At 38.2% G+C, this 16443-nt stretch overlaps 3 protein-coding genes across 4 annotated transcripts in view; 1 reads left to right on the top strand and 2 right to left on the bottom strand.

The window, feature by feature from the left end:
* The window catches only part of trappc12 (trafficking protein particle complex subunit 12), a 28734-nt gene extending 24543 nt beyond the window's left edge, over positions 1 to 4191 (top strand). Inside the window, exons 9-12 of the mRNA XM_007574782.2 lie at positions 305 to 403; positions 1410 to 1513; positions 2279 to 2366; positions 2545 to 4191. Of these exons, the coding sequence (XP_007574844.1) occupies positions 305 to 403; positions 1410 to 1513; positions 2279 to 2366; positions 2545 to 2787 (534 nt within the window). The 3' untranslated portion in view covers positions 2788 to 4191. The remainder of the gene's footprint in view (positions 1 to 304; positions 404 to 1409; positions 1514 to 2278; positions 2367 to 2544) is intronic.
* Positions 4192 to 4626: 435 nt separating this feature from the next.
* Positions 4627 to 7257, bottom strand: adi1 (acireductone dioxygenase 1). The gene is made up of 4 exons (XM_007574794.2): positions 6981 to 7257; positions 6709 to 6828; positions 5541 to 5720; positions 4627 to 5182 (listed from the first exon to the last, which is right to left on the bottom strand). Exons 1-4 carry the CDS (start codon positions 7200 to 7202, stop codon positions 5066 to 5068), a joined length of 639 nt encoding a protein of 212 aa, XP_007574856.1. The 5' UTR covers positions 7203 to 7257; the 3' UTR covers positions 4627 to 5065.
* Positions 7258 to 7796: 539 nt separating this feature from the next.
* Positions 7797 to 16433, bottom strand: LOC103155339 (kelch-like protein 10). Of its 2 annotated transcripts, XM_016661941.1 has the most exons (6): positions 16199 to 16283; positions 13247 to 13351; positions 12454 to 12937; positions 10560 to 11162; positions 9747 to 9896; positions 7797 to 8264 (listed from the first exon to the last, which is right to left on the bottom strand). In XM_016661941.1, exons 3-6 carry the CDS (start codon positions 12868 to 12870, stop codon positions 7878 to 7880), a joined length of 1557 nt encoding a protein of 518 aa, XP_016517427.1. In that variant the 5' UTR covers positions 12871 to 12937; positions 13247 to 13351; positions 16199 to 16283; the 3' UTR covers positions 7797 to 7877. The 2 variants fall into 2 exon arrangements, with proteins under 2 accessions (XP_016517427.1, XP_007577054.1); XM_007576992.2 differs by lacking the exon at positions 13247 to 13351 and having other exon boundaries at positions 16199 to 16433.
* Between the last annotated feature and the right edge of the window lie 10 nt (positions 16434 to 16443).

Below are 16443 nucleotides of genomic sequence, written 5' to 3'. Positions count from 1 at the left end.
GTTCAGTACACGCCTCCTGTACTGAAGGAGGAGGACTCGGTACACACCGAGTCCACACACACCCCTCTCTGACCTCTCTGCGGCGTGTCGCTCAGCTTTCAAGTCGCCAAGTGAGCGATGTGTCGCAGCACATCGTCGGCGTGGGTGGAGGGTCACGGTGTCCTGCTAATACTCCAACTGTTTGACTTCGCTCCCTCCAAACTCTGCCCTGTTTACCTCTCTCCAACCTTGTCTTTTGTTTCACTCCTTCTCCACTCATTGTTCCCACTCACCGAATGCAATCTTGGAACCTATTTGTCCTCAGGACTACGTTCTGGCAGTGGAGACCTATCACTCCATCATCCAGTATGAACCCCAGCAGAGAGTGCAGCTGCTCAGCGGAATCGGACGCATCTTCTTGCAGGTCTGTGCATCACCAGATGGACGAATGGACTGTAAGACTCCCTGGACACAGAATTAATTATCCTAGCTTTGCACAGTATGCCTTATGCTCCAATAGACCAAAAATAAACCCCCCTTTTATTTTCTGTTAAAGAGGCTCTGATTAATGTTGTGCAAATGCAAAAACCAGTCGTTCATATTTGGTCTTTTTAAAGGCAGGGATGGTTTGACGTATTTTGTTATGTTAGAGGATTATTTTTCTTTTGACATGCAATAAATATATTTTTTAAAGTGTTGGTGTCTTTCAGCTTTGGGTTCATGCTAAACAAAAGCCCCTGAAATCAAGAGGTCTATGCAGCTCTTTCTCAGCAACAAGTTTTTATTGAAAAACGTTGATCCTGCAGTTTTTGGCAGTCACACAACTTGGTTGTACTTGCTTAATGACTTGACCATAATGCCACCTTTTTAATGTTTGTGCTGCATTAAACAAGTGCCGCCACATATATTACAGGCATAGAGAGCTTGAATGCATGGTACTTGAAAAATTAGCAAACACTTATTGCAGTCCAGGCTGAGTGGTATTGTGATTTCCATAAATTTGTGAGAGTAAAGTTACAAAGAGCATTTTGTTCCAGATGCAACTTTCATTTGTCTTTTACATAACAGATGTTTTATGCACATATAAAACACCCCTAAACGTTTATATGTTGGAGCTACTCTAGCAAAAAATGTTCTTTTGGATTTTTATATAATATTATGGTTTGTTGTAAATACCAGTCATTACTTCCATGTGTGTTAGGAGAGGAAGTCACAGATGTAAGAACTTGCTGCTGGAAGCCGATTGAGAACGGATGGGTTTCTATTCCAAAACAGTGTTTAGATCTTGTTAGATTTTTTTTTTTCTGCAAGGATTTTTCTTCCTTTCCTGTTCTTTTTTTTTTCTGCTCTAAGAATTTAGGGGTGTTCTCAGGCAAAGACGTAGGTCAGCAGTTAATGTAATGTAGTTAATGTGCTTTGTTATTTCCCAGATCGGAGACGTGAAAACTGCAGAAAGATACTTCCAGGACGTGGAGAAAGCCTACGAGATGAAAGGGAGTAACCTCAGTCACGCTACATGCGTCCTCATGAACAGGTACATGCAGATCAAGTGTTTTGCACCTATGAGGTAAAATTTGTGCTCATCTGGGAACAGAATACACACATTTGTGCCTGATTTTCTAAACAGAAGGTAGCATCTCTGCTCTCTGGCCTGAGGTGGTGGAACGTATTAAATAACACCGGCATGTGTTAATGATTACTTCAGTAAAAGGTCTGAACTTTGGATGATTGCGACAGCTTAATGTTTTTTCCCCTTTTTTTGGTGTTCTGTTGTGGATTTGCTGCTATTTTTTTGAGTTAATTGGGAGGAAGGTTCATATCATCAGAGGCAAACTACAGAGATAATCTGAAGCAATGTTTTTAAAATATTAAAGTAAAAATTAAAAATACTAATTCATTCTCTGTATTACATTGAGAAAAAAAAAATAGTCTGTGCAATGTGACCAGCAGGTGGCAGTGTGGATTACATTGCAAATTAAACAGAATTGATCGTTTTTAGACATATTTAAAAAAAAAAAAACTATACTGATAACATGATTTAAGTGCCTTCATGTTAAATGAATGAATCAAGTTCTGTTGTGTTAGCTAGCTATCGCTTCCCTGAAGCATAATTGTAAAGCAGCACTACCTGTAAAAGAGAGATAGATGGCACTGTCTTTAGTTTGTCTTTAGCCAGCTGATCTGCAGTGTGCAGCAACAAAGTGGACATGGGCAGTGGATGAATAAAACGATTGACTTTCCCGTTTCTAAATTTGTGAGAATAATATCTGAGTGTAACATATTTCTACCTGTTTTTCAGGGCCTTTGTCTACCTCAGTCAGAATAATTACGCTGATGCACACGCAACTTTCCTTGAAGTTTTGAAAATTGACCCAAAAAATCCAGTTGTAAGTATAACTATATAAGTATTAGTCTACACATGAGAAGCTTTAATTAGTGTGGTTGGATTTTCTGTCTTTTTACCCAGGGGAAAATGCAACAATTATGTCAAATATCTTTGAAATGTCCAACTAATTTCTATGGAACGACCTTTTGTTTTTTTGTTTTTTTTGTTTGTTTTTACAGGCAAATAACAACGCTGCAGTGTGTCTCCTCTACTTGGGCCGGCTAAAGGAGTCCTTGGGCCAGCTGGAGGGCCTGGTTCAGCAGGACCCCACCCAGTACCTCCATGAGAGCGTCCTCTTCAACCTGACCACCATGTATGAACTGGAGTCGTCGCGCAGCACGCAGAAGAAGCAGGCGCTGCTGGACGCCGTGGCCTGCCGGGAGGGAGACAGCTTCAATGTGCAGTGCCTCAAACTGGTCTGAAAAGAAGAAGGACAACTGGGAGAGAACTCTGCTGCTGCCCCGCGTTAACGACGGGTACTACAGCTCTGTGTTCAGAGAGGAACTAAGCCGTACTCCTGTGGGACAGTAAAACCAACGCTTGCTGTTCAGTTTCAGAGATGTTAAAAGGGGACGTTTGAGATCGGCTTTTATCGCATTAAAGTGATCCAGCACTCCTGCCATGTGAGCAGCGACCCAGAAACAGTCCTCACACTTACAGCATTTTGAGACTGAAAGAATTTGTGGTGAATGTCCTTATTTGTTGTGTTGTTTTTTTGCTGCAGCTCTGCATAAATACTGAGGGAGTGGATGTCTGGCTCCAAGGCTAAAAAAAAAAATAATCCAACTATGTGATACATAAGCTTTTTTAAACCACTTTGAAATCTGGAGGACAAAAACATTACATGAGGGTCATGAGAGGGCACAGCTGCATGTTTCACTTGACTTTTAAAGCAGCGTTTCTTTTTTGTCACTACATACTTTTCTCTTATGCAAACAGGGTTCCTACACATATTTCCAGACTTTATGCAGACCCAAAATAATCCGAATCCTCAGTTCTTTTGAAGACGGGTTTTAAAAGTATAAATAACAAAAACTTATGTTTCTAAATTGGTCTGGACTTAAGGGAGAAGTTTAAACAGAAGACAGAAACAAATGATGGACGGACAAAAATGCAAGAAAGATGAAACACACTGAAAGAGGGATGGAAATGAATAATAGAGAGATGACTGGGCCGACATACTGGCAAAAAGATGGAAGAATGAATGTGTGGCTGAACAGATGAATAGATGGAAGGAAAAGACTTTTAGTGAACGGGATAAGGAGCGAGCCTGGTAATATTAATGTTCTTTCCTCACCCAAACCTAAAAAGCCTCTTAAATAAAATTCAGCAGTTTTCCAGACCGCTTAGGAACTGAGTGCAAGCTTTTCTACACCCAGACACTGATCAGACAGAATCCTCAGTTTTATCTACTAAAAGTTGTTTCTTTGGTGGTTCATTCTTACCTGGATGAACTAATGTTAGGTTTTCTTTAGCTCTGCTCCAACCATCAGGTTGCGTGTGCAACACGACTCAAAATATTCTGGATGGATCTGCGTTAAAATTTTAACTAAATCTGGGATAATGCTTGATCCACATCAGTGATTTTTCTCTCTCTCTCTCTCTTTGCCCAGCTGAAATGTGGTTCTTTTTAGGCCCGTCTCTTTAAGCCGTCACATGACCCTCTGCTCAAAGACTATTGCAGCAAGACCAACCATGAAAACAGCCCCGTCTTCTGTAGTTAATTCAAAAAGACACGGTAGGCTGCTCTCTAAAATCAATAAATACGTTTCCAAAACATTCCTCTCAGTAAATGTACTTTAACTGAGAAATTCAAAATTCCAAAATAAATAATGATGTAGATGAGCAGTTTTCAGAAACTTTTAGTCAGGAGGACGTGTTGTTACACTACAGGAGCTGCTGGCTCACAGTGAGACCAGGCCTGGGCATTATCCTGAGCTTCAGACTCCTTAAACTTTTTTAATGCAGCTTCTACACGATTACCACTAGATTTCATCACTCCTGCAGTGAAAATTAACAAGCCCCTCAGATTGCATCGGTTTCATTCCCACTGAACAGAACTGTAAAAATATTCAAAATCCAAAGTTGTACATATCTGAAGCGTTGTCTTGATTATCTTTTTGATTTGTTTTGCTTTTTCTTCTGCTGTTATCTTTATGTTTATCATATTTATGTATACAAAGAGCCATTTTATCCTGAATAAAATAATTGTGTCGCAGTAACATGCTGGAATGAATAAAAATGGAATAAAAGACAAATTATTAGCAGCAGATTTATTTCTAGTGTAATAAAAATGTACATTGATCTGTCATGAACACCATTTTGTTTATTTCCTGAGCTTGGAATTAGAAATTAGACTCATGCTTTATTTATTTATTACAAATGAAGGCACTCGTGTTTTGTTGCTGGCAAAGAAGTCACCTTTTAGTGAAATGACTTCAGACTTCTTCACCCCAAACCCAGGTAAAATATAAAAAGCATGAGTATCTAAAGAAACTAATAAGTGAGCTCCTAAAAAGCACCAAGTAACCTTTTAAACAGTACAGCACAAATGAGTAATCTGATGCCTTCCACCTCAAGATCTCTTTCATCACAAATTATCAGTGTACGTCTTTCCTCATCAGTCTTCTTATGAACCTGCTGAGGTCAAACTGAAGGAGGTGATTTTAGTGTATTAGTTGGGAGGGAGTCTGCAGCTGTTCAGGATCCCTGCAGCGAGGCCACATATTTCTTCCGGATGTCGGAGTCGTCTGCCGGCCGGTTGTAGGCCTTCCACACCGGCTCCCCGACAAACAGCCGCATGGCTTTGGTGTAGTTCTGCAGGAAGTAAAAAAAAAAAAAGAGAAAACATTCTCAGAAAAACCTGACCGACATCCCAGTTCATCGTCTACATAAACAAAACTCAACAACCTGTCCAGTTCACACACATTAACTAGGTTCTGTGCAATGATTAAGGGAAATCATCAAAAACATGCTTCTGTTGGCTCTGGCTTCAAGGCGCCTCCTTCAAGTGTCGTTTTGGCTCATTCTTCAAATCCTGACGGTTTTGGAGACCTCCTCTATAAACTGCAAGCTTTAGTTCTTTCAGTAAATTTCTGACTTATTTAATGCTTTTACCCGCTTTGCATAATTGCTAAATTAGTGAACTATCAGGTGTGTTAAATCTTCGACGTACCATCTCATCCAGGGTGAAGCGGTGGTAGATGCCGGCCGGCAGGGTGATCAAGTCTCCCTTTTTCATGGCGATTCGGATCCATCGGTCCTCCTTGTCCCGGACATCAAAGTAGGCCTGCCCGTCCAGGATGTAGCGGATCTCATCATCCAAATGTAAATGCTCCTCATAGAACATCTTCAGCTGAAGTATAAGGAATAGTAGTAGAATTAGTATCTGAGACAATAGTAGAAATGCTAATGATGCCTATATCAGTAAGAATTGCCGTATGTGTAATGTACCTGAGGGTTTGTCACCCATCCAAACTCATTACTAAAGAACATAGGAAACCTGCAAGCTTTAAAATAATCTGTTTCAATATGTGAGTTTGTCTTTGTGCTCCTTAGTAATACTGCCGAATTTCTTTACAGCTTCTATCGATTTCTTTTTTTGTTGTTGTTGTTTGGCGGGTTTGGGATTATTAAAAAAGTCGAGATTATGGATTGATGAGACAGGAGCATGAAGAAATATTAAGCTAAGAACGCTGGATCACTTGTTCTCCCATTAATGAATAATATTAGAAAGACATTAAATATGTGGTCAATTTAATATTATCATTTTTTTTCTGAATATAATGTATATTTATTCCTTTATTTTGTTTTTCATTTAACAGAAGCAAATACAGTAAATACTAATTAAAATATATAAAACATATAGATAGGTGTAAAGCATTGAGGTTTTGAGCCAAATAATATTTAAACCCCGATCTCTGGTTAGGCTTTTAAGGATTTTAACATTAAATGTTTGTAACATACTTATTTTAACAACTTATGTTGTCCACTCATGCTTAAAAAGAACATTTCAATTTGTTTGTATCCGTAAAGATGAATTAAACATTGAAAAATAAATCTGGAATGCATTAAGAGAGCATAAATAAATATGACATTAAAAAATACAATTAACTGCAGTTTACTGGTGTAGTTAAGTATGATTGATAAGTTGTTGATTTCTTGTGTTTGCAGAACTTCGACTGCAATTTTTTTTATCAATATCTATGTCCTTATTACAACAAATCCTGCTAAATATCATTACATCTCCATATTGCCCATCCTGATGGAGAACTCAAAAGTTGTACTCAAGAAATTGCACAACTTTCAAAATATGTTTAGACAAGTGGAAGCAAAAGAGTTACCTTTTCCTCATAGTTGGGTAGTTCGTCCCTTGCAATTGTAATAATGTCCATGTAGGAGTATCCTTGCTCTTTGCGGATCTTTTTCAGCTCTGGATCCGTTTCATGGGCATCAGCATTCAGCTGCAGGGACACAGTAAGCAAAAGCAGAGCTGCTCAGAACGGTTTGGTTTGCGTCATTAAGACGCTGTGAGAGTTAAAGTGGTTGCATTACTATGAGGAATATACTTCTGCCAAATGGTATCGAGCAGCAGCTGAGGAATGTGTGTATTTACTTTCCAGTAGAAAACTCCGAGCTTCCTCAACTCGTCCAGGGAGACGGACTGATTCGGGTTCAGTCTATGGGGCTTCCTCTGGTCCTCGTCTGAGCCGTCCATGTACCAGGCTTCTAAACCCATACTAAACACGTCCGGCTCGGTTTTCACTCGCAAACAATTAAAAACGAAAGAAATCTGCGATAAATCCTTGACAAATGCGCTTTTCGGACTAAAACTCATGTGACGGACGCAGTACGTCTTTTGTTGTCACGGATTAAACCAATCACACTGAGATGTCCCGCCCCGTTGTCTTTGAGCGATCCAATCACAGCGCGAACAAATGCTGCGTTCAATTATATCGGAAAAGTCAATATTGCATAACTCTGATAAGGAGCAATATAACTGAATTTATCTTCAGACGTGAACATGTACCATTTCCATATTCACTACATAATTAAAATTTAGTATTTCAGACATTTGGTCAATTTAATCTTAATTTTACTCAAAACGTTACCTCTAAGCGTAGAAGCGTATGTTTACGGGGCGGAACATAAAGCAGCACGCGAAATCAGTGTGCCAGGGTTCAAAATAAAAGTCCCACAAACTAAGGGCATTCATATCAGTATATGTAAACCTCTGACCTCAATTGCATTCATGAACTTAGTCTGATTAAGATGTTACAAGTACAACCACATGGTATACAAAATAAAAACAAGGTATACTTTCTCAGTTATGAATTAACAACACAGGAAAAAAATGGCCTGTTTTAAAGGCCTTTGAAACAAACACAAATACAAATATTTATGTAAAAAGAAATCACCAATACTACACAACTGTAGTTTAATGCTCTGAGTGGTTTATTAATCGAGTAATATATTTGTGCCCGTCTTAGTTAATGGCACTGGAAATGATGAATCAATGTCCAGCTTCCATCTCCTCCTCCTCCTCTGCCTCCTCTTCTTCGTCTTCTCCCTCCTCCTCATCCTCCAGCAGAGCATCACGAGAGACCATGTAATCGGCCATGTTGGGGAGTCCGGATATCACGCAGCAGCTAAGGGCGCTACGGAAGATTTCCATGTCGCAGACCTCAGTCCACATATCTGTTAAGTTGTTGTAACACTCAACGTTGTAGCAAGTGGTATAGCCATTGAAGCCCCCAACAACAAAGAGCCTATCTTCAACCACCTCAATGCCAAAGTTGCTGCGGGTCGTAATCATGGAGCCCACGTTCGTCCAGAGATTAGTCTCAGGGTTGTAGGCCTCAGCAGTGCGCAGACGCCTGTTGCCATCAAAGCCACCGACCTGTTGGAGAGAAGGAAAGTGTGCTGGTTCAGGTGTTCAAGCAAGTTAGTACCTCATTCAACACCAGGACACACAAGGAACAGCATTAAAAAAAAAAGAAGAAGAAAAAAAAAGCAACAACTAAGACCAAAAATATACACAATCTAAAGTTCTAAATTTAGTAGGTTTTGATTTTAAGATGAGCAACTCAACCCAAATAATTACCTTGCCATGATCATTGGCTTAGGTCTGGATTTCGTCGATAAATTCAACGACATATCTTTAAAAGGATTCATCATCATTTAGCAAGGAAAAAAGAACAAAATAACATTGGGAGATTGGACAGAGTTTTATTCTTTGTCAAGAAAAACATTTGTCTGAAAAACTGTGATGTTTCCAAGATTACTGGCACCATAGAGTAGCCAGTAAGTCCCAGATCAGAATTATGATCTGGGACTTTTGTCCTTCAATGGAGCTTCAGTTTGTGCACGGTCGTCACACCACGGATAACACAGACAATGCAGGTAATACAGAAATCGTCCCTCTTGACTGAGGGTCCCAGTGTTTTCTGTGTCCACTATTTTAACAGGGCAGCAAGGTACGTTACCACACCCATCAGAAAAGTTACTTGTTCCAGGAGAATACCCTCTTTTTTCAACCATTCTACATGTTCTCCTGATCCAAATCCCACTAAAAGCATTTTTTCCTGCTGGTCCTTAACATTTTAATGAGGAGCATATATCAGTTTTATATGAAGGCTTGTTAAAACTTTTTACAAAGTTGCTATGGTGTTTTATTTGCAAAGGACACAACTAATGTCAGAAAAACAAACACCTAAAAAAAAAGTCCAGGCAATGCACAACATAGGCAAGAAATATTTTAGTTATTTTCTTTTATTTCAGACTTCAGTTACAGCTGGAAAAATAATTATTACATTGTATATTATATTAACATAATTTTATAATTACCTTTTGTCTAATAGATTAAAAGGTTTTTGCATATACATGCACAATTTAATTGACAGACTTGAAGAATCTAAAATGGAAGTTCAAATTTTACCCCTTACGTTTTTGCACACAGCATGTTAAACATGATAAAGCAACACTACAAAATTAATTTCTCTCCTGTTGTTCACTTCAGATACTTTCTGACACACTTTTGTAGTGTTACGTAAATTTTAAATTGTGAACTTAATGACATAATATTTCACCCAAACATCAGATCCAGAAGACAGCGTCTCATGCATGTGGTAAGTACCAAATGTTACCACAACACCACTAGTTAATTAAAGTACTAGCAGTTGTTCAAATTTACTTTGTGTATTTTTCTATTCTGTTTTGTTGATTTTTGTCTTGAAAAGCACTGTATAAGTAAAGTTTTACTTACTTACTTACCCTCCCTGCGTCGGATCAGATTAGAAACAAACATTGATGGAAGCCTCCACACATTATAAGTGAGGTTTCAACATCTAACCTGTGCTTCAGCACAGTTTCCTGTACTTACTGCAAAAACATGACCTGCATAAGCAATGACTCCTATTCCACTGCGCCGGCTGTTCATGGGGGTAATCAGTGTCCACTGGTTGTTCTCTGGGGTGTAAAATTCAGCTGTCTGCAGGCACTCTGTTCCGTTGAATCCCCCACAAATATAAATCTAAAAAAAAAATAGTCCTAAATGATTTAACTGTTTATATCAAGGACATCATGCAAGTTTGTAGTGAAATTTCTTTAAAAAATAAATAAATAAAAAAGTCACGAGTTGGGCTTTTGCTTTTTACTTCTTTTTTTTTAATGACAGGATAGTAATTGATTATAACTTTTTGGACATAAGGATACTTGGTCAGATAGCAATGACATGAATGCCAGGAGTTCTGTCTCGCTTTCCTTCAGCTCTTACACGTCTTTACAAACCAGCTGCAAGCGCTTCATTGTCAGCAGAACAATCAAATCATCTTTTGAAGGGAACTCTTGTAGGAGGCAAGTGAAACATTGCAGCTTTCAACTAAAGAAAATACTTTAACTCCATCTTTACAGCATAAAAACGGTGCCCCCTTTATAGTGCCTTTGCCAAAGTAGAAGTATGTAAAATATTAGGCAATTTTTCCCCAAAAGGGGATTTTATTTTATTTATTTATTTATTTTTTTCCAATTTTGCTTTGTTCTCAGGGAATAGATGACAAATAGCTAAGCTATATTAACCAGTTGAACAATTCAATTTGAATTCTGAAATTTCCTTGACAGTTTGGTTCCGTTTATGTTTGCAGGCCTTTAATTACCACAGCAGTTTAAAAAGCAGCACAAAACTCAGTTGACCCACCTTGCTGTTAAGAGTGGTGCAGCTTGCATCGCTCCTTTGCTCGTGCATGGGAGCAATCAAATTCCACTGGTTTGTCTCCGGCTTATAGAACTCTGCTGTGTTCAGTCGCCCGTGTCCATTATAACCTCCCATGGCGTAAATACACCCATTCAGCACAGTCACACTCACGTAGCAGCGCCGGTGGTGCATGGGAGCCACCTCATGCCAGGTGTATGCAACGGGGTCAAACTTGCGAACGCTGTTGAAATGCTCCACCCTGTTGAAACCTCCGATGCAATAGACGTAGCCGTTGAGGAAGGCGGCACCATGATAGGCACAAGGCCGCTCAAGGTTGTTGCCAACATTGGTCCAGCGGTCATAACGAACATCGTATGCCTCAATGGCATTGGTTGGATCTCCACCACTCCACCCACCGATGGCTAGTAGGATAGTGTTAGGCCGACGAGGGCGATTGAAGTTGCTGGTCAAATGGGTTCTAAATAATAAAACTTGACTCATGGTTCCCATCGCTTCAGACAGGAGGCCCACACAGTGTTTTTTCACCAGCACATTTGGCAGCAGCTTGTCTTTGAAATAGTCTATATTGAACAAGGCCAGTCGGATCTAGACAGAGATGACAGGAGAAAATGTATTTCTCTGCATTTTTGTTTCATTTTTTGAATCTCATAAACGGTTGCAACATGTTCGCCAAAGGTTTTTTCAGTACTGTGTTTTGCTTTTTACAATGTGTGAAAAAACTACAGATCCTTTACAAAAAAAATCCTCAAAAGGAAGTGTATACACATACTTAAATTTGCATGTATAAATTTTAGGCATAGTTAAATGGCATCCTTATAACAAAAATGTATTATGCTAATTGAACTATTTTATGCAGTTGCACGTGAAAAACTGTTTGATTCTGTCTTTCAAATGGACTTCAAGTTCTGTGAATCCACATTGTTAAATAGATTAGCACACTCGAATGCAAAGAGTAGTTCTTGTCTAAGGGAAGCATGCTTCACAAAGTGCCATCAAGTTGCTTGCTAATTTGACTTTCGTCGCACATTTATGCTGTACTTACGAAGTAAAAATAAATTGCCCATGTGCAGGACTGCTGCTTGGTGATGCTGTTAAAGAAATTTGTTACCATTGCATTCATTTTATGTTGTCTGCTTTTGATTTATTTGTATTCTTAATGTAGACTGTATGTTTAAATATAGAAAATGTATTATTTTAAACTCTTAATGTCTTACTAGATGTACTTCAAAACCAGTATGAAGAAAATAATACTAATTGTTAAGAGGTTAATTTTTAAAGTTTCAACTGAAACAGGTACAAGTAACAAACATCATGGGAATCCAACAAAACATTTATTTTTTTTTTACTAAAATTTACTTTTTTACTGCTTTAGATATATAATAAAAATAATACACGGTACTTTTTTCCCCAACAAGTTTCCTGCAAATTCTATATGGTGAAAGTGTGATTCATGGTTTTTGATCGTTATGCAAGTTAATTGTTGATTTTTAAAATATCTAAAGATTATTATCTTCAAATAATGTTTGATTTAGTTAAATTATTATATTTCCTGTCATTAGGGTGTTGTTGTTTTATTTTCTTGCTGACATTATTTTTTTTTCTTTTGCAGTATCAAAACAAGCTGTTTATCTTGAAGAGCTTTATTCAAACTTCGCCTTCCCACATTGGGGGAGGTTATGTACACACTTTGAGTTAAAATTATTTACTTAAGCTTGCTATAGTCAATTTCTGTATAAAAAAAAAAAAAAGCAATGTACTGTTAAATGTACTCTAGTAAACTCAGCCAACTTCTTAATTAATCAGCCTAAATAATATTGGCAAAGAAATAATGAAATGATGAACGTGTGAGTATTTAAATTCAATCTAATGACTACACCTTAGTCATGAGAAGTTGGAAGTATGACTCTCGCTCTGGAAGATCATGAGAAGTCCACCTCAAAAGGGCCTCATACACCTTATTTTCCTTTGTCACATTCAGGTTATCTTTTTCTATGATCTCAGCTAGCTCGTTTGCAGAGAGCTGCAGGAACTCATCACACAAAGCAATCTCCTCAAAGTGTTGCAGGATGTAGGCGAAGGCATTCCAACGCAGCTCAGGGTGCACACAGATTGTCGCGTACCTCCAGATGCCGATGCAGTTGTCTGGCCTCATGAGACGCTCGAGGAACATGCAGCAGACACGCACCACCTCATGTACGTTCAGCTGATCTGCTGCTTGAAGAAGCTCTTGCACATTAGCCTCAGTGACGGTGAGAGAGTTTGTGTATGCATAGTCGAGGATGAGCCGCATCATTGCAGATGATATTCCTGGTATGTGAAACACCTTTTGGTCTTCGTTGGACCATCGTGTGAAGAGAGCACTGAGGAGGAAGCACATTGTTGATTTTCATTAAGACACAACCATGTTTTATTTAATATTACACATGTGTTTCACTCCATAACTTGTGTAAAAAGTGTTAGAAACTGATTAGAGTTTATCTACTTCTTACTTGCTGTAATGTCTGTAGTGAAAACATAAAATGGAGCTATTGAGATGATTGTAATTATCTTCTCTTAAGTACAATATAGTAATCTATCGATGAAACTAATTGTTTATATATATGATAAAGTCTTAAAATTTGTTTTGCTTTTAGATACTGGGTTATTTTTTGATGTCTCTTCAGACATACCTGGCATATTTTGACGTTTTACTTCTGTCTTCAACAAAACCTGTGAGCAGGTGTCACAGGTTTTGTTGAAGACGGAAGTAGAACGTCAAAACATGTTAGGTATGTCTGAAGAGACATAAAAAATAAAGAAAGAAACTTTAAGACTTTGGGAACAACCTAGCTCTGTTTAACTGCAAGACCACTTGTATTAAAAAGGTATGGAGAAAAAGGTTTGATAAACCAAGTTTATGACAGGGAATAGATCTGAAACGGGGTGAGCATAATGGAGCCATTCAGCTGCTGAACGGTTCCATTAAAGATATATAGATATATACATTAAATTATATAAGATACATAATGTCACGATCATCCTTGAACTTTTTCAGAGGCTAGACTGAGTGTAACTGAAATGTATCACCATTTCTTTTTATCTGCACAAAAACAAACAACTCTCAGATGTACTGCTAGTAGAAAAAAAACATATTGGAACATAAATGAACTATGCATATGAAATGCTGACATAAGTACAGTTGCTTTAAAAATATTAACTCCCTTTTTGTAATTTTGTAACTGTTACAACCCCGCCCCACTTTCAAAGTGAATAATGATTTCTACAAAATAATGACAAGTTGAAAGTAACATAAAACGTTATTGTACAAATATTAATTCAGTTTAAAATGACCAACCTAATTCAAAAGATGTCCAGCCATTTGATGCTAATTGTCTCACAGTGAGTGGAAAGGAAAACACCTGAGTGCTGTGACTGTGTTCCAGGTGATCATAGAATAAACACACTTGTTTCTGGACGTTTGTTCAATGATTAATCAATAACCATGGCCTCCATTAAAGCATGAAGACAAAAGTGAACTCCAAGCAAATCACAGAAAATGTTATTGAAAATAAGTCAGTTTAGTTCCATCATAAAGAAATGGAAGCAATATGGTACCTCCATATTGGGCCATCCTCTCAAAAACTGAGGGACTGTGCAAGAAGGAAACTGGTGAGAAGGGCCAATAAGACACATCTAACTCTTAAGGAGTCTATCAGCTGAGATGGGAGAGACTCTGCTTATAGCTGTTGAATGAAAAAGCCACTGTTGAAGAAAACTCATATCAAGGTTCATATCATAAAATTTGCCATAAGGAGACTCAATGGCCAAGTCAAAGAAAGTCTTTTGTTCTGACCAGATCAAAATGGAGCTTTTTGGCCATCAGACAAGATGCTGTGTTTGGAGGACACCAAAAAACCACACATCACTTCCACTGTGAAACATGGTAGTGGCAGAATTATGTTGTGGGGATGCTTCTCTACAGAAAACCCTGGGAAGCTCTCAAAGGTTTAAGGTAAAAAAAAGAGCCATCTGGAGGATTAAACACCAAATGTTCAGTACTTGTATAACACTTTATGAAGTACTACATACTTCAGTCATTCACCCATTCACTCAGTTACTCACAATTAATGGTTGTTAGCTCCCATCAATTGGTATCTAATGACCAATTGATGTTGTTAGCTACCAACTGATGGTAGATAACTACAAAATGATGTCATTAGCTACCCATTGATGGTAACTAACTACCAATTGATGTCATTAGTTACCAACTAATGATAGCTAACTACCAATTGATGTCATTAGCTACCAACTGATGATAGCTAACTATCAATTGATGTCATTAGCTACTAATTGATGGTAGCTAACTACCATCTGATGGCAGCTAACAACCAAATGTCATTAGCTACCAACTGATGGTAGCTAACTACCAATTGATGTCATTAGCTACTAATTGATGGTAGCTAACTACCAACTGATGGTAGCTAACAACCAAATGTCAATAGCTACCAATTGATGGTATCTAACTACCAACTGATGATAGCTAACTACCAGTTGATGTCATTAGCTACCAACTGATGGTAGCTAACTACCAACTGATAGTGGCTAACTACCAACTGATGGTAGCTAACAGACAATTTATGTCATTAGCTACCAACTGATGGTAGCTAACTACCAATTGATGTTAGCTAACTACCAATTGATGTCATTAGCTACCAACTGGTGGTAGCTAACTACCAATTGATGTCATTAGCTACCAATTGATGGTAGTTAACTACTAAGTGATGAGAGCTAACAACTAATCGATTTTGTTAGCTACCAATTAATGGTAGCTACCAATTGATGGTAGCTAATGACCAATTGATATCGTTAGCTACCAACTGATGGTAGCTAACCATCAACTGGTAGCTAATGACAATCAATTGGTCGTTGGCTAACAGTGAGGCTGCCATACATCTGCGCCACTGGGCCATTTGACCCTCACCAAGGAGCTGAATACTTTTTATAGGCACTGTACAACACAGGACTTTACAGGACTTCTTGAAAATGCTGTGTACCAAACCTCTTGTTTCTCTCCGATGATACCAATGCCAGCATCCTGCCACTAATATCAAATTGTTCAAATCAAGCATCACAGAAATATGTTCAGTCAAGTGAGGCCTCATCAGCCTGACTTGAATGATATGCTTCATGTGCTGTTAAATTAGTGCCACTTTCACTTGTGTGTTGTGTTTTTAGAGCTTCAATTAATGGTTACTAGTTAATGTGAATGTGAGTAAAGCATTTGAGGTCAAAACGAGTTTATGAACTAATATCCAGAGGAAATAGCATTATGGTGATTGTATTTAGTTATGAAAAACATTAATGCTAAACAGGAGATAGTCGCAAAACTCTAATACTTGTTTTAAAATTAAATTATGTGATTTTCCCACTGGGATTAATAAAGTACATTAGCTCATTCACTCATTCATACAAAACTGCCCTTTTGTTCACTTTGTTTCACCTTTCACACATGCCTCAACAATACCTTTCAGTTTACTCATTATGACTACTGATTATCACCTTAAATCCTCAACTGAAAACAAAATATAGTACCTTTACCTGCTTATAAAAACACAGAAAGTAATCCAGTTTGACCAACTCACCAAAAATACGGGGTGCAGTTACAGAGGATGACCTTGTGAACTGGAAACTCCACTCCCTCAGCTATGATTACGGCGTCAGTTAATTTCCCCTCCAGGCGGAGTTGGTCACTCAAGCTGCGTGGCTTCTCTGCAGTCTGGACTTGTTCATTCATTTTAACTTTGAAAAAAAAAAATTATTTGTTTGCTCTGACTTTGTTTTTGCTTCCACTCACTCAGCTTAGGTAGAGTGGAATTCTGGACATATT

The sequence above is a fragment of the Poecilia formosa genome, unplaced genomic scaffold, assembly GCF_000485575.1.
Source record: "Poecilia formosa unplaced genomic scaffold, Poecilia_formosa-5.1.2 Scaffold8, whole genome shotgun sequence".
NCBI classification, from domain to species: Eukaryota; Metazoa; Chordata; class Actinopteri; order Cyprinodontiformes; family Poeciliidae; genus Poecilia; species Poecilia formosa.
The sequence above is the reverse complement of the archived record's forward strand: the minus strand, read 5'-3'. Positions and strand labels throughout refer to the sequence as shown.